At 38.5% G+C, this 19,236-nt stretch overlaps 1 protein-coding gene across 2 annotated transcripts in view; it reads right to left on the bottom strand.

Annotated features, from left to right (window-relative positions):
- Positions 1–337: 337 nt before the first annotated feature.
- Positions 338–19,236, bottom strand: part of SEC23IP (SEC23 interacting protein) — a 37,916-nt gene continuing 19,017 nt past the window's right edge. Inside the window, exons 11-19 of one of the 2 annotated variants that reach the window (XM_065923445.1) lie at positions 18,799–18,951; positions 17,107–17,202; positions 12,851–13,048; positions 8,795–8,950; positions 8,315–8,417; positions 6,961–7,146; positions 5,910–6,072; positions 5,337–5,438; positions 338–3,023 (exon numbers count right to left, since the gene is read on the bottom strand). In XM_065923445.1, coding sequence (XP_065779517.1) covers positions 5,357–5,438; positions 5,910–6,072; positions 6,961–7,146; positions 8,315–8,417; positions 8,795–8,950; positions 12,851–13,048; positions 17,107–17,202; positions 18,799–18,951 — 1,137 coding nt within the window. In that variant the 3' untranslated portion in view covers positions 338–3,023; positions 5,337–5,356. The remainder of the gene's footprint in view (positions 3,024–5,336; positions 5,439–5,909; positions 6,073–6,960; positions 7,147–8,314; positions 8,418–8,794; positions 8,951–12,850; positions 13,049–17,106; positions 17,203–18,798; positions 18,952–19,236) is intronic. The other variant, XM_065923446.1, reaches the window with a different exon arrangement.

Here is a 19,236-nt window from a genome sequence, read left to right as displayed (position 1 = left end):
AAACCGTTTTATTCACAAATATCTGCAAAGTGCCTTACTTTGTGACAGGACCGTGCTAGGCAGGGTGGCTGTAACAGTGAACAATACACTGATAAAGAGAAGCTGCCCTCAGACCTACTTACTGCTTTGACTTTAGGTTTTTTTTTTTCTTTAAGAAACTGAAGAGGGATATAAATACACGCCCCCAAATTCTACTTTATATCTTCTAAAGTGTTAAAATCGCAAGATTCCTAAAACTGCACTGGTGTATGTTTCTACTATGGACACTGGTTCAAGTGTTTCTTCTCCTCTGCTCAATGTTCAGAAGATATAGGTTGAATAATACAGACAAAACCAGTTGTAAGTTGAAAAATCAAACTGGATTTTATTAAAATATACATAAATAACTCTTTATTTTTATTTCATCAGTTGGGGAAGTTAGGAGGAAATTAAGTGAAAAGTAATAGCACTGGTGTCGAGAAATGAAGGCCAAAAGGGAGTGGGTGGAACTGTACTCCAGCCCAGATCTGCCACCAGCAGCCTGAGAAAGGCATTTAGTGTCGTGTCCTTGGATGCAGAATAAGGTTGTGGAAACGATGCTCTCTGGGGTCAGCTGCAGTTCAAAACCTCTACTGTCCTAATTCTATTATTAGGAGCAAATGCTATAGTTAGACATTAGCTATAAAGCAGGAGCTCACAATGAAAAGTAAATAAACACTGAACTGAAAGGAACCCTTCTAAGGAAGACAAGAAAACTACAGAAGTTTTCTGCTTTAGAAAAATGCACTGATGCTACTGTTTTATTCACACTAATATATATACACAAAAAATGTGTATCATATGTGACTTTCAAAAAATTCTATGTTCCATGAGAACTATGTAAACAGTGTAAAATGTTCCTACTGCATAACAAAAGCAAATCAGCATTCCCATGTAGTATTAGGAAAATATTTAGATAATCTGAAGTTACAGTAAAACAAAGTAAAATATCACAGAACAGTCTTTTCATGAAATAGAGCTATAGTCTAGAAGTTCATATAGTTCATACTTTCCAATACTTTGGTATAAGTGAAATTAATAGAAGGCCAAAAAACCCAAAACCCAAAAAAATTCTACTGTGGTTCTCATATTAACTGCAACTTCAGCAATAAGGCGATTGCACAGCTACCATAGTTGATAAAATGGAGAAACTTCTTGCTTGCTCCCCGCTGCTAGCGGAAGCGACGCTGGGAAAGAATTCACAGGACTTCCGTGAAGTGAGAAGCGTCTCACTTCCTCTCACCACTCTCATCCCGGTAACGGCCTGGAAGGCTCCAAGGCCACAGTGGAGCTTGGAACAGCAGTGATTTTGGTTACTTCCGCTAACAAATACAAATAACCCTGCATTAAAGCAGCCCAAACTATAACTCACATTTAAAAAGTTGAACATAAACCTTTAAAAAACTGTATTATTATAGTTTCTTGAGAAGTCTGTAGAACATACTACATTAATTTAAAAATGCAAGTTTAATAGACCACTAACAATAGTTTAGGAAAAAGAAACAACCGTTTGCATGCGACAAATATTCTTCATTGACAGCACATATTACTTTGACAACTATACAATTAAACTGATCTGAGGAATTTTAAACTGCATCATTTTAAACATTTCTTTTTCTCATCTACACAGTCCAAATGCGGTACTGATTTTTTTCATTGTCTTTTTGTTCTGCATTTTTCTTTAAAATGAACCCCTACATCTGAGAATGACAGCACAGGAACTGTCGATGCATCACTTCTCTATCAGCCAGCCCAGGAGAGGACTGGGAATGTCCTCTGAGGATTTTCTCGGCACTGTAATTTAGACTGCAAGCTTCTGTAAAGACAAGAGAATCCTGAAAAGAAAAGAAGAATCCTCGGTCAACTTTACAGACTTTACAGATATAACACAAAAACTCAATGTCATTCCTTTCTGAAATGAAAGAACACACTGTCAAGCAACAAACGAACACTGCAAACTGCCTGAAGAACACGGCCCGTGAACACGAAGTCCTCAGACAGGCCTTCTTGAGGGACAGAAGGGCATCAGGGAGTGTTCAGTGAGGTCAACTAGCTTAATAATCTTCATAACAAAATGAGTACAAAAAAATAAAAGGCAAAACATAAAGTGAATTATCTGTCAGGTTAATCTGAGGCTTTTTAAAGAGTGATTCTAAAATTAAAGGACAGAAAAAAAATTCAGCAAAACTGTCAATGCTTGAATGAACCATGTATAGAAGGACTGTTAAGATTTTAAATTACTTTATAGTGTCAGTATACTGTTAGGAGCTAAGCTCTTGCCTAAGTTTTACAACCATGTATAAGAAGAAATAAAACAACTGCAATGAACAATCATGTGTAAGATGAAAGGGTCTTAATTTTTCATAGCAGGTGATGATGTCACAGTCCTAGAACTGTTTGTTTGGATTTTGTTTGTTCTGCTTTGTTTTGTGCAGAAATAATGTCAGGGGGATTTAAATCATTTCAAAATTCATTTAGAATAATATCCAAGACTATGGTATACTAAGAAAGTGGACTATCAGATATTAAAAACTTTCACTGAATCTAAGACATTGTCAATTGTAAGATGCAACATTGTTTTATGCATCATGCAAAGAAAAGGTGCCCAGGGTAGGGAGTCTAAAAGGCACAGAGACCCTCACAAAAAGTGGGGATATCAAATCCCAAACAGCCTCAATGAGGGGTAAAAATATAATAATAAAAATAATAATGCTTCCTCCAGAAAGAACGCAAAGATGCTGCAGACCACTTCCCTGACAACAGGAGGGGGAGAAATTCCTTGACACTGACCTGGTGCCTCCGCCCCCACGAGCCTGCAGATTTTATGACCTGAGTGCACACCACCAGCACAGGTCAAGAAAATCTCAAGCAGAGAAGCTCGTTCCCAAAGACTCAGACTAGCAGGCCCCGTGACTGGCAGAAGAAAACGCAAACCCTCTCAGGGAGAACTCAACTTTCACTAAGGCAACAGCTGCTTTTTAAGATGCATTCCAGATGTAAAGATGCTGAGATGCAAAAAATACGTAACTTGAAATCAGTAAAATATGGTAGACAGATAAATAAGTCAAAAGAAGAGATGTCAGAAAACCCAGAAAACAAATATTGGGTGTATGGATTAAAAAAAGTCAAAACAGCACACGTAAAAAACATCAAACCAACAACAAAAAGGTACATTATTCAATATATGGCACAGGCAAAAAAGATTAAATATTTAAGAAAAAAGTTAAATTCCTCTCTATACCATATCCTTCAAAACTATAAAGTCAGGTGAAAAAACAAAAACATATAAAAACTAAAAGAAAATAAATGTAATTACCTAAGTAATATTAAAAGACTGGCCTTCACATTTTTAAAACATGCTCCCTGATCCTACCCCCAAAAAATAAAAGGGAGTATTTATTTATTAGAAGGCAAATGCCAAACTCAAAAAAAACTGTAATGACAAAATGTTAATTTCTTTAACTATCATAACTATAAATCAGTAAGAAGGCAAAAATATCATACCCCCCACACCTCCAGAAAAAAGCATAAAGGTCAAAAACAGGCAATTGACAAAAAAAGAAATGGCCAGTTAAAAACATTAAATATGCTTAATTTCACTAGTAACAGAAATGCAAAATGAAACAATGATGTAAACAGCCTCTGGGCTTCCCAGGGGGCGCTACTGGTAAAGAGCCCCTCTGCCAATTAAGGAGACAAAAGAGTGGAGAGTTTGATCCATGGGTGGGGAAGATCTCCTGGAGGAAGGTATGGCACCCCACTCCAGTAATTTTGCCTGGAGAATCCCATGGACAGAGGAGCCTGGAGGGTTATGGTCCATACGACTGCAAAGAGTCGGACATGACTGAACTGACTTAGCATGTACGCATAACAATTTCTAGCTATCAAATTAGCAAAACTTTAAAAAACAGCAATACCCAATATGGACAAGGTGAAAGAAAAACTAGCACTTATCTTGACAGCAGCTATGAAACTTCTGCAACCCTTCTGAAATACAACTTCCCAATAAATACAGATCAAAAATCTTTTTAAAATGTGACTACTCTTAGATTTAGGAATTTATGCCAAGCAGTCAGAAATGCACAAAAGTAGATACAACTACATGTTAAGAATTATTTACAACAGAGAAAAATTGGAAAATCACCTAAACATGCAACAATGGTAGATAAATTAAGGATTTTAATAAAAAGAACTATGAATGAAATACAACTATTAAATATAATGCATGTCTGGTATGGCAAAAACCACTATAATACTGTAAAGTAATTAGCCTCCAACTAATAAAAATAAATGAAAAATAAATAAATATAACGCATCTCTGAAGCACTGTTCATGCTAGTAAACCCATATGCCCAACGGTAAGGAATGGTTAAAACAAACTGGTGGAATCACTAAAAAGGATGAGGCAGCTCTTTTGCTCTGATATATATTCTGTCTGAGATGATCTTCTTCCCCCAGATATCTACCTGGCTCAGCTGCTTCAATGACATTCTATCACTAAGGATGACCCCTGCCATTTTACATACAACAGCAACTTGTTCCCACCTCAGAGGTATTCCCTCTACCCTTATCCTGATGCTCTATTTTTAACCATCTGACTCACTTCTATTGCTCATTTACTGTCTGTCCTCCCCTAGAGGAAAGAAGATCCTTGAGGGCAGAGACTGTGTGGTCCAAGGCTGTTAACCTCAGGGCCTAGGCACTTAGCAGGTAAGTAAGGTACTCAGCAAGAGATGGAAAGATGCTGGGTGGGTGGACGGATGGACAAATGGATGGGTGGGTGGATGCGGGAAAATCACAAAGACACAAAGGTAAGAAGAGTGGGTAAAGCTGGTGGTGGTCAGAGCGGGGTTCTCTGGCTTCTCTCCGAAGTGTGAGAGAGTAGGGTCACGGTCAAGGGCTGTGGGAAACGTGAGCAGAGAGAGGAGCAAAATAACAGTCACCTCAGTGTGGGGAAGGGAATTTACCAGCAAAAGTGTGGCAGAACAATACTGCAGGCTTGACTGCCCACTGGATGCTTTGGTCATAGATTTGAAGCGAGTACGGTTAGCGCAATTGCCTGACTTTTCTCTGGCCATGTGCTGCTACTTGAGTGAGGTTCAGAGTAAGGGTTTACTAGGATTTAGGTTTTGCCAGGTGAGTAAGAGAGGAAGAGAAAGACATGGGACTCCCCTGGTAGTCCAGGGGTTAAGACTGCTCCCAACAAGGGGGCCCAGGGTTGATCCCTGGTCAAGGTCCTATGTGCAGGGTGCAGTCAAAAAAAAAAAACCTCAGAATGAAGCCTGCAGAATTTATACACGCAATAAAGATAAACTCACACTGTGAAGCTGAAGTCCAATCAATGCTGGGGCTGTTCTGGACTAATGTTCATTGTTCGATAAATTTCTTTAAGTAATAACAGAGCAGTATCTTCTGATTCCCTTTTAAAAAGAAAAGCACATTTACTTAAGAGATAATGAGAAATTAACCTCTATGCATAAAGGTGGAAAGGCAGCTTTGGTTCTATTCAACTTTACCTAAGGAGGGCAAATGAAAACAAAGTTGTATAATCTCAGAGCTGTCCTTAAAAAATGGATAAAGACTGATCAGCAACAAAACAGCTGTGCTGCCGTTCCCCTTGGTGACAGAGGATATATGTAAGGATGGCATTCAAAGTCCCTACCATTACCACTCTGAAATGTATCCCAACAATATGTGCAAGTACCAAAGGTCTTTGGTCAAACACAGGTGACATGCTGCCATCTTGTGGATAACTAAGCTAAGGTGGTAAAACACTGATTCTGAATATATGGGCATTCAAATTAATATTCCGTAACAAATGGTAATTCAGCAAGAATCCACGGACTGCAGTATGTGCTGGCACATGAACACTATCAGAGGCAGATACTCACCAATAGCACAAGTGACTCTGAAGAGCGAAAAGATACTCATTAAAACTCTCTATCGGCTTTTCCTGAAGGACGTAGTCGATTCGACGGCCTCCATTCAACATTCCAACCTTTCCTAAGTAGTCCTCATCCTTGGAAAAATCTGGACTTTCAACAATCTTTTCTGCTAGAATTCAAACCATTTCAATATCAAAGTCAATCACTTAATCATTATCCTCTGACTTTAGCTGACTTTCTGGGCTCAAGAGAAAATTGCTTGACACACGCAGCAGCCTGGGGAGCTACCAGGCTCACTTCCCATTCCTCCAGAGCCAGGGGAGAGGGGCTGGCTGCCCGGGAGAGAGGACAGACAGCCAAGCAGCTGACAGTTTTGAAGAAAAGGGGTGAGAGAGCATTGTAGAGAGAAAGGAAACAGAATTAGAACCTGAAAGAATCAAAGACGTCATGGCACAGCGAGCTGACACTGCACGTACAGTCTACAGTGACAAGTCAGACAAACCAGGAGGGTTCTGCTCACAGGGGCCACTCAAACGCCTGAATACCAACTAGTTCTCAACTCTGACACTCCACTCTGGCCTTATGAAGCTCAACAAGATTTAAAGCCTGTACAGTAAAACCCGGGCTTCCCAAGTGGCTCAGTGGTAAATAATCTTCATGCCAATGCAGGAGATGCAGGAGACGCAGGTTCAATCCCTGGGTCAGGAAGATTCTCTGGAGGAGGAAATGGCAACCCACCCCAGTATTCTTGCCTGGAGAATCCCATGGACAGAGGAGCCTGGCAGGCTACAGTCCATGGGATTGCAAAGAGTTGGACACGACTTAGCAACTAAACAGCAGCAGAGTAAAACCTGCAACTATCAGCCCAAAACCCAGTTTAAAAAGAAAGGATGACATGCATTTTGAAGTAGTTTGTCCAAACAGATTTTCCTTTATAGGAAGAGCCTCTACATTTCAACAAAAAGGACCATAATGGAAAAGCATCATCAAATAATTTATGTGTGCTTTGTTCACAAATAATTTTTGCACTGGAAAATGCCTTAAATGTCAAATTTACCTTCAACTACTTGCTTTTCTTCTTCTTCTTTGATCTGATTAGCTACCTTCTCCAATTCTTCTTGCAACTGAGTTGAAGAGGTATGAGCACGGGCAAACTCGTTTAATGTCTGCCAAGCACTTTTCAGAGAGCTAATGAAACCCTGCTTCAAATCAGATCCCATACGAGAGAGACTTTCTTTCAACTCTAAGGAGATTAAGATGACATAACAAGGTATTAGTTACTGGGTAAAATTCTGCACCACAAAAATTAAAACACAGGTTACACTATTCTCAAACGAGATAAGACCTCTTATTCTTCTCTTAAATGTCAAATACACGGGAGTTCTCAGACAAGAACTCTCAACATGTTAAAATGTTCTGTGGAGTCTTATTCAATCATTTTTTTAATGACTAAACTTGATCCAGCTTAAACCTATACATTTCCTCTCTCCAAAAAAAGAAAAAAAAGACAGAATTCAAATACCATAAAAATGTATAAGCACATTTATGGACCTTTTTTTATACTATAAGTCAAAAAATGGGCCCACAAGACTAAAAAGATGACTGTTTTTCTAATATGTATTGGTGAATGGTTTTGAGAATTTGAGATTCTGATATAATCACAATTTAAACTAATTTAAAGATGAAGAAACTACTGCCCCTTTACTTTTTCTACTTTTGTCTAATAAATAATATTTTAATTCAAAATTTTAAGAATATCAAAGTATCAAATTTCTCATTTTAACTTCAAAAGTTAATTATGTTTGAAAAGCATAATGCAGGCTTAAAGAAAAAAAAGAACAAAAATTTTAAGTAAGAGGGCATGATCATTTTTCCTTCTTTTAAACCTATGAATAAGAAGTAATATACACCATTAATAGGCATAAAAGAAACCTAAACCCTACTTGGAACTATTATCAATCCATTTTGTCCAATAAAATTTTTTTAAAAGAAAAAGTTTATTTATAGTTACCAAGGAAAAAACAGCTCACTTGACTGAGCATCAAAATTTATTTCTTGATGGTTTGGTCTTTAGTTCAAAAATTACTCTGCTTCCCAATTCCAAAAACTATTACCAAATTTTATCAAAATGTATGCATCTCACTTTATTACCAACTTCCCCCATTCCTCATTATATCTTATATCAACAACTAGAATATTATCAAGAAGAAATCATCAAGGAGAAGAAACTCTTTCATAACTTTATAGCTGCTCCAAATATTTAGTAAACAGGTTCTGAACATAGTAGGCACTTAAATAAGTAAGAGCTTAGTGTTAAAATGCTCATAACTTATTACAAATGACAGGAAGAACATAAATCATTAAATGAGAGATCACAAAATGACAGGAAGGAAAAAGCATTGGCTTTTTACCTAAATGAAGTCTTTTCCTGCCTTTGTGATGTGGAATGAGAACTGCCTTTAGGTCCAAATCTGGTACAATCATAGGTTCTAATCGGTACGCCACTGGATCAAGCTATAAACAGAAGAATTAGAAATTTATGGAAAGCTGTTTTGAGTTATATATCTTAGTTAAGTGAGCAAACAGATAACTGGCAAACCAGAGATTTTTATTTTTTTTCACACCTTATTCAAATACTGGTAATTATAAGAAGACTTTTCAGTTTGTGAAGAAAATTACTTTGCAAACAAAGTGAAGGAATCATTTCCTTGAACAAAGGTTTTCTGGTAGAAAAGTTTATCGCAAAGTATCAGACTGTATTTTTTAGGTCAGAGGGCTGAGTTGTACAAAATCAAAATCAGTATTAATTCCTACGAATCTGAGACTCTACCAGGATAGAGAGGACTAGTGCTTTGTCTTCTTCAAAGCAGAAGTAAATGCAAGTCACTCACTGGGTGATAAATATTGAAGAATCCTTTGCAGGTAGGAAGCCTGTAGTTTTCATCTATCCTATCCACTCCTCGAATAGTGAGAAACATACCAATTGGAGATCCCAAGGCAAAGAAAATCTCTGGTTCAAAGTCTAAGGCGCTGTAAACAACAGAAACCTAGGAAGAATCAGAAAACAATGAAAGACAGTCATTTCAATGTCATGAAGTACAAATCTCAAAGGTTCAACTGAAACTGCACTTGATTAAAAGCACCCCAACACGGACGATGCTGTCAGGTGTGGCTTACGATGCTACTGATCACTGTGATGGACAGCTGCTGCTGGCACAAAATGACCAAAAAATTTCCCTCTGAAATCTTTATCCACTATTACATCCTCTGACTAGACTTTCATTTATTGTATAAAGCATAAAATATATAGTGTACAGAAGTACCAACTCTATGTCAGTTATAAATGTGGTCAAAACTGCAGACTCCAGAATCAAACTGCCTGGGTTTGAGCCCTGACTCCACTCCTCAATGTGTGTCTTCAGGCAACTTTCTCAATCTCTCTTGCCTCCACCTGTTGCCTCATCTATAAAATGGGAATCATAACAATGCCAAACTCATAATGTGGTTGAAAAACCACACTTAATAACCAAATCCACATAAGGTGTTTGGCATATTTTAAGCAACCCATGACTGTGACTTCTATTATAACCACCATCCTCATTCACTGCGCATGTTTCTCTCCATCAGAAAGATGATTTATCCCCAAAGAGCTCCTGTGTGGGGGAAGCACACATGTAGCCTTTCAGCTCACAGAGAACTGTTAGTGTAAGAGAAAGCACCCACATTCGGACAGCTCTCTCTAGTTTACAAAGCTCTTGTTTGCTGCTCAGTGACAGAACATGTGTCTTCATCATTTCAGTATCCTGAGAATGAAGAACAATGAATGGCATAATCAAGGGTATTACAGAGGTCCACTGAGAGCAGAGGGCATGGCAGGGACCCTCATGCCCACGTATCAGACAAAGACAGTGAAGCCCAAGTAGGTGACGTCACTTACCCAGGAGCACACGGTGAGTAGCAGAATGACGTGACGTCTAACCCCAAGTTCAAAGCTCTTTCTACTAACTAGGCTGCCCCTCTAACAAAGTCTAGACTTCACAACCCTTGGTTTGCCCCTAAATTTGCAAATTCAATAGTTTCTGCTACTGATGGGGACCACAAAGAAGGTGCTCTCAAGATTATGCATCTTGCCTCAGTTCCAGAAAAACAAATAAGGTTAAAAAAATTATAAACTGGAAAAAATATTTACATGAAGGGACCAATATCCCTAATATATAAAGAATTCTTCAGTACCAGTAAAGAGAAAAGCAACCCAATAGAAAAATAGGTACTCTAGTACATCATCAAAAAAAAGCATTAAAAACAGATGACAAAATATCTAACCTCTCTAGTGCTCAAAGAAATACAGTGAGATAGTTAGCACAGATATAAATACTAAAAAAAAATTTTAAACTTCTATTTGCATGTGAAAAAATTATTTCTTTAGAAGAAGTTATAAAAGTAAGAATACGACATTTTTAAACAAGAATGATAGTACTAGCAAGGGAGAGGAGAGAGAGGCAGTCTTATAAGCTGCCAGTGGGAGTACAAACTTTCCAGGAGCAAGTAGCAGTAACTATTAACATTCTCGTGTTCATGGCTTTTGGCCCAGCTATAAATACTTCCAGTTATATAACTGCAAGAAAGAATAAAAAATGTTCACAGAAAATTGATTTAAAACTGTTTATCACTGGATTGCTTAATAGAGTGAAAAACTGCCTACAGGTCTAATATTGTGGATTGAATGTGTTCCCCCAAAGAGAACTGTACCAGTACCTCAGACTTTCTTTGGAAACAGAATCATTACAGCATTAAGGTGGGCCCTAAATTTATAGTGTCACTATAAAAAGGAGAAACCTGGACACAGAGAGAGGGAAGTGAAGTGAAGACAAAGGGAGGTGGCCACGTGAAAATGGAAGAATGGGGCGGGGCGGTGGGGTGAAGCACATAAACCAAAGGATGCTAACAACTGCTGGCAAACCATTGGAAGGGAAAGAGGCAGGGCAGGGTGCCCCTACAGGGCTTCAGGGGGCAGCAAGGACCTGAGTCGTGGACTTCCAGCCTCCAGAACTGTGAGACAGTAAGTTTATGGTGATTAAGACCACCCAGCTTGTGACTGTTTGTTATGGCAGCCTATTTAAAAAATGGGCTTTGTGTTGGGTAATTCTGCCCAACTGTAGGCTAATGTTAAGTGTTCTGAGTACATTTAATGTTTAATGTTCTGATGCTGGGCAGGTTAGGTGTATTAAGTGCATTTTTGACTTTGGGTATTTTCAGGTTATAATGGGTTAATCAGGACATAACCCCATCATAAGTCAAGGGAGACCTGTATAATGTCCTAGTATTTTCCATTTTTATTAAAATAGATATGTAAATATATCCTCAAGAGTCCAGAAGGCCTTGTTCAAACTGCTTATGGTAATTAGTCATGGTTAAGGAGATTATGAGGTTTTTTTTCCTCTCATCTTTTCCTTAATCAGTATTTCCTGGCTTTCTGGCATGAATGATGCACATTGTGGATTTCCACAACAACCCTCTGGCTAACAAAGGAGATGGCATGTGACCTGGACTGGGTCAATCAAACCATTCCCCACTCCCCAAGCAATAAGAATTGGTCCAGAATGGACTGAAGACTCAAGTCAGGTCTTGAGTCTCAAGTCAGAAACTTCCTTAAATTTCTTATCTGGACCTATTAGGTAGATTCCTTCACATCTATGGTGATGAAGCTATGAAGAGGGGAGTCCAGAACCACCAACACCCACAATTCCACGTTCACAGAGGCCAACACTTCCTAGGAGAAGCAGGCGGTGAGTGTCCCAGTGATGGGGAGGCCCTGGTTCCACAAACCTTCTACACTCCAGCCTTCACATGCAGCTGAGAAAGTATGTCCTTTCTTTATTTCCTAGACTCTGTTCAGGTTTGCTCATGCTTTAAGAAGACATTTTTGTGGACTTTCCTGGTGGTTCAGATGGTAAAGAATCCGCCTGCAATGCGGGAGACCTGTGTTGGGAAGATCCCCTGGAGTAGGGAACAGCGACCCACTCCAGGACTCTGGCCTGGAGAATTCCATAAACAGGGGAGCCTGGCAGGCAACAGTCCATGGGCCCACAAGAAGTTAGACACAACTGAGCAACTTTCACTTCACTGGTGACCCAGTGGTTAAGGATCCACCTTGCAAGCCTTGCAATGTGGGGAACGCAGGTTTGATCCCTGGTCAGGGAATTAAGATCCCACAGGCCATAGGGCAACTGAGCCTGCCAGTCGTAACTACTGAGTTCGTGCATTCTGGAGTAGGCAAGCCAAATAAGTAAGTTAAATAAATAAATAAAAATCCTTTTAAATGCAAATTTTATGAATGAATTAGGTTTAAAAGCTTGAATAGGCTATATCAAACATCCAGCAATATTTTCTGCCTTCTTTAAATTAGTCATGAACTCACTTAAGAGATTAGAACCATACAACTATAAGTATATTGAAAGTAACCATTAGAACCATACAACTATAAATATATTGAAAGTAACCTTCTCTAAAAAGATTTTAATACTTTTAAGCCACTGTGAAACAAGTTTATCATTAAATGCAGCATTATCAACTACTTGGTAGCCTTTTACAGAAACTATTTCCCTCAGGAAAGAACTGTGAGTAGTAAAAAAGTTTAAGCATACTCTGAAAATAATTTTCTATCACCACTTCTATTACTAGTGGCTGAGACAGTTAACACTATAAAACTGAGGGGTGAAAAGACTTAGAGACAATTTCAAAGGCGAAGTGATATGTTCGGTACACATTCAATCTCTTATTTCTAACATTATGAAAGCAAGCCGTTTTTATTAAGAGAAAATCAGTTTTCTTCACCCTCCCCTGAAAAAATTGTTGAATAAATATTTAAAAAATTTAAAGTCACCCAAATAGCCCAGGCAAGTGATTCCAACATAAACCACACAGCCTGAGTCAGTGTGTTGACTTGCCTGTCCAGTGCCAACTTCAAAGGCCTCATAATCAACACGCACAGAGGAGACGGACGCTCCCAGCGGGAGCCTCCTCTTGGCCTCGTTCGCGTCTGAGGGAGGAGAAGCCATGTCTTTAGCTTTCTGAGCACTTTCCTCCTGTCCTTTTGTCGACGTGGCCACCACTGCCTTCTTTTCCGATGCTGCTTTTTTCTCTTCCTGTGAAATACCAAAATTTCATAATATAACTAAGGGAAAAAAGTTATCAGCTATCACTATGAAATATCCATATCAATATTAAGGAATGATTAGTAGCTTCTTAGGCATAACAATGAAGGCATTGTGGTTAATTAGAGAAATGTCCTTTTAGAGACACATAGTAAATATTCAAGGAAAAAAATGCCATGATGTCTATAAGCTACTTTAAAATTCTTAAGAAAAAGAAAATTAAGAACAAAGAAAAATGTGGCAAAACAGCTACAATTAAATCTAAATATTAGCTATTATTATACTCTGTGCCATACACTTCTTATATAATTTAAAATTTTAATAGAAATTTTTTTTTAAATGCCAACTTCTTCCTTCATGATCTCAACTTTAGCCAGATAATTTAGAAGTACTTTATGTAACTGTAAAAATATACTTCCTATAAAGAGGTGTAACTTAAGAAATTTATTCATTCAACATGCTTATATTCTTACGTCTGTATGAAGCCACTGCTAAGTTTTCCTCAAAAGCATTCTGGGAAGAACACATTGTGGTACATTCATACAATGGAATAATTGTTCAGAAATAAAAAGGAGTAAACTGCAAATAAAATTACAACTTCATGGATCTTAAAAACATTATTTTGAGTAAAAGAAGAAAGATACAAAAGAGTTTTCAGTGTTGGTTCCATTTATATAAACTTCTAGAACAGGCAAAACTATTCTACAGCGATCAGATTCAGAAGAGGAATTCTCTGGCAGGAGGAGCTGATCAGAAAGCAGCATGAGAGAACTGAGTGACAGAAATGTTCTATTTCTGATTTTGGCTGGTGATTACACAGGTGCAAAAATTGTCAAAGCTTATAGAATAGAACTCTCAAGACCTTCATATTTCATAAGTAAGTCAGTAAAGAAAATCTTTGGGAGCATCAACACAACAGGTGTACCACTACAGGAATGAGACAAAATCCGCCCGTGCTGGTTTGTGATCGCGCCCCAGGACAGCGGCAACAATGTCAGGGGAATGTGAACGGCCATCACGGTGGGTCTGACTTCCCACGGGCACAGGTCTCAGAAGTCCTCACTCCCAAAGCTATGAATGCCTGGGCAAGTCTCTGAACATTACTGACACTGCCTAAACCCAACAGCTAGTCTAACTGCCCTTGTCCATCAGTGAATTCCAAATACCAGGAAACCTGGAAACAGGCCCAACTGGTTAATTCAAAAGATGATATAGCAAAAAGAAAGCTCTCCGCCAGCCGTCTGGGAACTGATCCCACCATGAAGGTCTGGGTTGGCCTCGTTATCTCTGCCCTTTGGAGACACCACAGGATTAAACCTAAAACACAAACTGAAGAATGTGACCAACGTTCTTCAGTTTAAATTTTCTTTCTTGCTTTGAAGTACTTCCCATTATAGTCATATAACTTAACAATCTAAATTGCTAAGAGAACTGTCTAAATAGATCCTAAACAGTCCTACTGCAAACTGCTGTTTTGTTTCCCTCTTAGACACAGGCAGTAACGTGAAAACAAAGTGAGCCCACATACACATACTTGACAATCAATATCCCCAGCACTAAGAATTATTTCTTTTCAAAGGAAAATGACTAAGATGGCTTACAAAGGGGAAAGAAAAGTTCAGGTCACAAATACTTGATCTCCTTATTAAAAATAATGGGCTAACTTTTCAGTTACAGTAAATCAACAGGATGCACCATTTTATCTCATTATTGATCCAGCAGTACCTTGTTAACGATGAAAAACAGAGCGATCAATGGTAACACAGCTGAGAAAGTGTCATGGTTCATTCAGAGGCAATTATTTTTGAATTTAAAAAATAAGATGACTTTATAGGTTTTTACCCCTTTCAAAACATTCTTGTAAGTGCCATAACTGATATATCCAAGTTACTACAGGAGCCAAACCAAACTCCTTCTAGAGATTTTTCAGGAACTATAAACAGAACCTTTTTATCCTTTTTTCCTTTTATTGAAACATAAAATCAAGGACAGATGCAGGGCCTCGCAATCTAGCTTCTCATTTTTTGCCTGTTTTTACAGGCCTGTGCTTCACTGACATGCACATGCAGACGAACGTGCTTACACGTGGAGAACACAGGCTGGTGTCCAGTGTGGACACACTTGTGGGGTCCTGGTTTTGGTGTGACCATGTGCTCACCAGAGATGCTGCCTCTCAACTCAGTCTTCATCATCACCTTCAATCAACCACCACAGACACTATCCTGTGTCTAAAATGTGTTTTGAGTCTCACCCTTCTTCTCCATTTCCTATTATACCCCAACCATTTCTGAGTCACCGCGTTATTACAGTGGCTATGCTGAGACTCCCAGGAGCCTCTAGCTTCACCCCTTCCCACCCCATCCCCACACTGCAGCCAAGTGAGCTCTGACACGCCAGCCCAGTCACGGAAGTGCCCCGACTGCCCCACTGACCCACAGCAGTGGCTCTCCCGCAGTGTCCCTCAGAACTGACCCAACGCCTTTACACTGAAGGAATCAATGTCTAAAAACTCATTTATTATTTATTATAAGCACATTTGCTCATGGTTGACATTTTATAGGGATTTCCCTTATAGCTAGGTTGGTAAAGAATCCACCTGCAATGCAGAAGACCCTGGTAATGTGGCTTATAGCACATAGCTTTAAATTTTAACATTTCTGAAATAAAAAATTAAAATTTAGACTAAATTTAGATTTGGTACTAAATCATAATTGTGACAAAAATTAATAAGCAAGTCAGCATTTCATGGTGTTAAGTTTAAAAAGGACCATGCCTTTCACGGCCATGAGAATACACTTGAGGACCAGCTGCCACTTCCGCCGTTCGGGCCTTTGGGACCCTCTCCCCTACCCTATTCTCAGTCCCCTTGCTGTTTCCACTGCAGAAAAATACTTGCCCCCTCCTGGAAAGCCATTTCCCCTGACCCCACTCCTCCTTCAAGTTCATTCACCAACACCTGGGGGAAGTTTTCCCTCACCAGCCCCGTCCCTTCTCCCACGGCCAGGCCTCACCTGGCTCTGACAGCAGACAGCACTGTCAGAGGACCGATACTTCCTTTGTGGTCAAATCTCTCCCTCTAGTTAAGACCACAGACCATACAGTTCATCTCCAGATCCCAAGGATCCAGCACGTGCCTGATGCAAAAGATACACTCAGAAAATGCTGAACTCAACTGCTTAGCTAATCACAACTCTGTCCTAAGACTTTATAATCTTATTACACATAAAGGGGCATATTAAGTTCTTTCCAAAGTAAAGAACCACAGACGTTTAAAAGATGGAAGGGTCAATGAAGACCATGTTAATTAATATACAATACAAACAAAATAGCTACCTTAAATGCTAAGTTTACAGAAAATCTCTATATAGTTAACTTAATGAAAATTAAATAAAACGAGTTATTCCCAATTGTTTTACTTCTTCTGAAATGCTTTTTAGTTGTTGCTGTTACTGCTGTGTTTTGGATTGCTAACAATTTTTGCTTCTTGGTTATTATTTAGTGAGATGTATGTGTGTGTTCTTTTTATCTCTTTAGATGGTGAGAAGGATTAGAAAGACAGAAAATGAGCTAATCTTTATTGGGTGATTAGCTATACATGCATGGCTTCATCCACTCTGCAATCCTGTAAGGAAGGCATTATCACTCCCACTGTAGAAATGAAGGAAACCAAGGACCAGAAAAGTTAAGCAAATTGCTCATGAATACACAGTTAATGAGTAGGTGAACTGGAAATTAGAGTCACCAGCTCATCTATTTGTCTAGGACTTCTCCAGTGTTGCACTGGGAAATACGCACATACCAATTTAAAAACTGCAAGTCCTTTAACCCGAACTATGATCAGCCCCAGGAAAACCAGGATTTAATTAGAATTTAAACCCAGTTCTGGCTGACTCCCACATCTGGGCTTCCATCAACTCGATTACTGTTCCCTTGGGCAGGGAGCACAGTAACTGGACTAACCATAATGGTATGAACAAAATTTTCCAAAATATAAACAAGCTAGTCAGACATAAGTTGTGTTTTCTTTTAGGAGCAGAAATGAACCTTACCAGTTTGACAGCTTTATGTTTTACAAAGTTAGCTATCTTCTTTCTGGGTCCAAGTGGTATCCCCATTTCCTTCAGATCATCCACTGTACACATAAGCTTTAAAAGAAAACAGATAAGCACATTAGTCAATCTAATGATACATGAACTGAAACTGAAAAAAGGGAATTTGAAAAGAAACTGTATCATCTAAGGTAATTGAATATCTTAGTCAATTTAATTTTTTTACCCCCAACCTAAGTAATTTTTAATTATGAACTAATTTAGGTGGTAAAATCTTCAGCCTCCACATCTAAATCATTCTCTTAATTTTTAAAAGAAAATACACACATGGTTGTATAGTATCAAAAGTTATGTCAAGCATAAAATGAAGTCTCCTCCCTCCACCCACCCCAACCACCCAGTCCTCTGAGCAGATACTGCAGGCAACTTGTTCTCCATCCAGAGATATCTTATGTATACACAGCATCTCGTGTATGACTTATGACTTTTTCCACGTGTGTGACTTATAAGCATCACCAACTCAATGGACATGAATTTGAGCAACTCTGGGAGATAGTGTAGGACAGGGAAGCCTGGCGCGCTACAGTCCAAGGAATCGCAAAGAGTAGGACATGATTTAGTGACTGAGCAACAAACCTATACACAAACAGGTCTGAATTTTGGTCTTTTCACATAACAAACCTGAGAGATCATTCCACACCAATCCCTCTGGCACTGCCCCATTCATTCAATAGCTGCAGGGTTGGTCACTGTGTGCATGCACCATAAACGATATCACTGGCACCCTACCAGTGAACACAGGTATTCCTAAGGTGCTGCTATTACAAACAGTGCTACAGTGAGTATCCTTGGAAATACTATGTATTTTTTCAAAGGAAATACCCTTGGCAATGAAATTGCTGGGCTAAGTGTATGCATTCTTTTTATTTTAAAAGATAGGACTTCCCTGGTGGCCCAGTGGCTGAGACTCCACGCTCCCAATGCAGGGTACCCAGGTTTGATCCCTGGTCAGGGAACAAGATTCCACATACTGCAACTAAAACCTGGTGCAGCCAAATAAATATTTTAAAAATAATAGATATTGTTAGACTGCCCTCCACAGAGGTTGGACCAATTTATGCTCTTACTCCAGTATGTATTAGTACCTATTTCCTGTTATCCCGGCCACACAGTGTATTAATATCAAACTTTTAATATTCTTGCCAAACTGACAGGTTAAAAAAATCTCACTGGACTTGTAATTCATATGTTTCTTGAGTTTCTTGATAAGAAGTTGCTTCTTATTTTATTTTCCATATATATGTTCATATCCTTTGCCTATTTTCCTATTGTGTTGATGGTCTGTGTGTAGTTAATTTGTAGCAACTTTGAATAACAAAGAAATAAATGTTCTGTCTATAAGGTGTGCTCCAAATTATCTTCTTAACCTATCACTGGCCTTTAGATATTGTTTATGGCATACCCTACCACACAATTTTTTTTTTCCTTATGGCTTGTGGGTTTTGTTATACTTAGAAAAGTCTTCCCGGATTATTTTAAAAAAAAAAAAGGTCTCCTGATTTTTTTCAATTTTTTAAACATTTAAGTCTCTGTTTCCACTGTGATGTAAAAGGGTTTAAATCTTAATAATTTACCATCTCATACACAGGAAAAACAGTTTCAGACAAAAATGAATCAAACTATCATCAGTACCAGAGATTCCATGTCAATCTTTTCCTTTTCAAAAGTGCTAACATATTCAGAGAGACTGAGTGCTTCCAGAGTTTCTTGCAAGGTCAGGACTTCTTCATTTTCAACATCGAGGTCACAAGACTCATCCAGCGTCAGCTTTGGTTCTTCGGGTATCTTTTTAAAAAAAAGTTGGGAGAACATTACAAAGTTCAGAAAAACTCCCATAAAACATCTTCTGATTTATGGAAAAATCTTAATTCTGTTCCATACATAAATCATAATTTTTGGCAGTTTGTTATTCCAAGTTTGAATATTTAGAAAATTACTAAAATTACTAAATTTGTATGCCTCCATTTCCTACAATAATTTACTTCACATTTTTTAAACAAACCATAAACATTCTATCACATTTAAATGTATACTCCATAAGGAAGACAAGTGAGAAACTCAAACGAGCTC

This window comes from Muntiacus reevesi, chromosome 2 (assembly GCF_963930625.1).
Source record: "Muntiacus reevesi chromosome 2, mMunRee1.1, whole genome shotgun sequence".
Classification (NCBI taxonomy): Eukaryota; Metazoa; Chordata; class Mammalia; order Artiodactyla; family Cervidae; genus Muntiacus; species Muntiacus reevesi.
The sequence above is the reverse complement of the archived record's forward strand: the minus strand, read 5'-3'. Positions and strand labels throughout refer to the sequence as shown.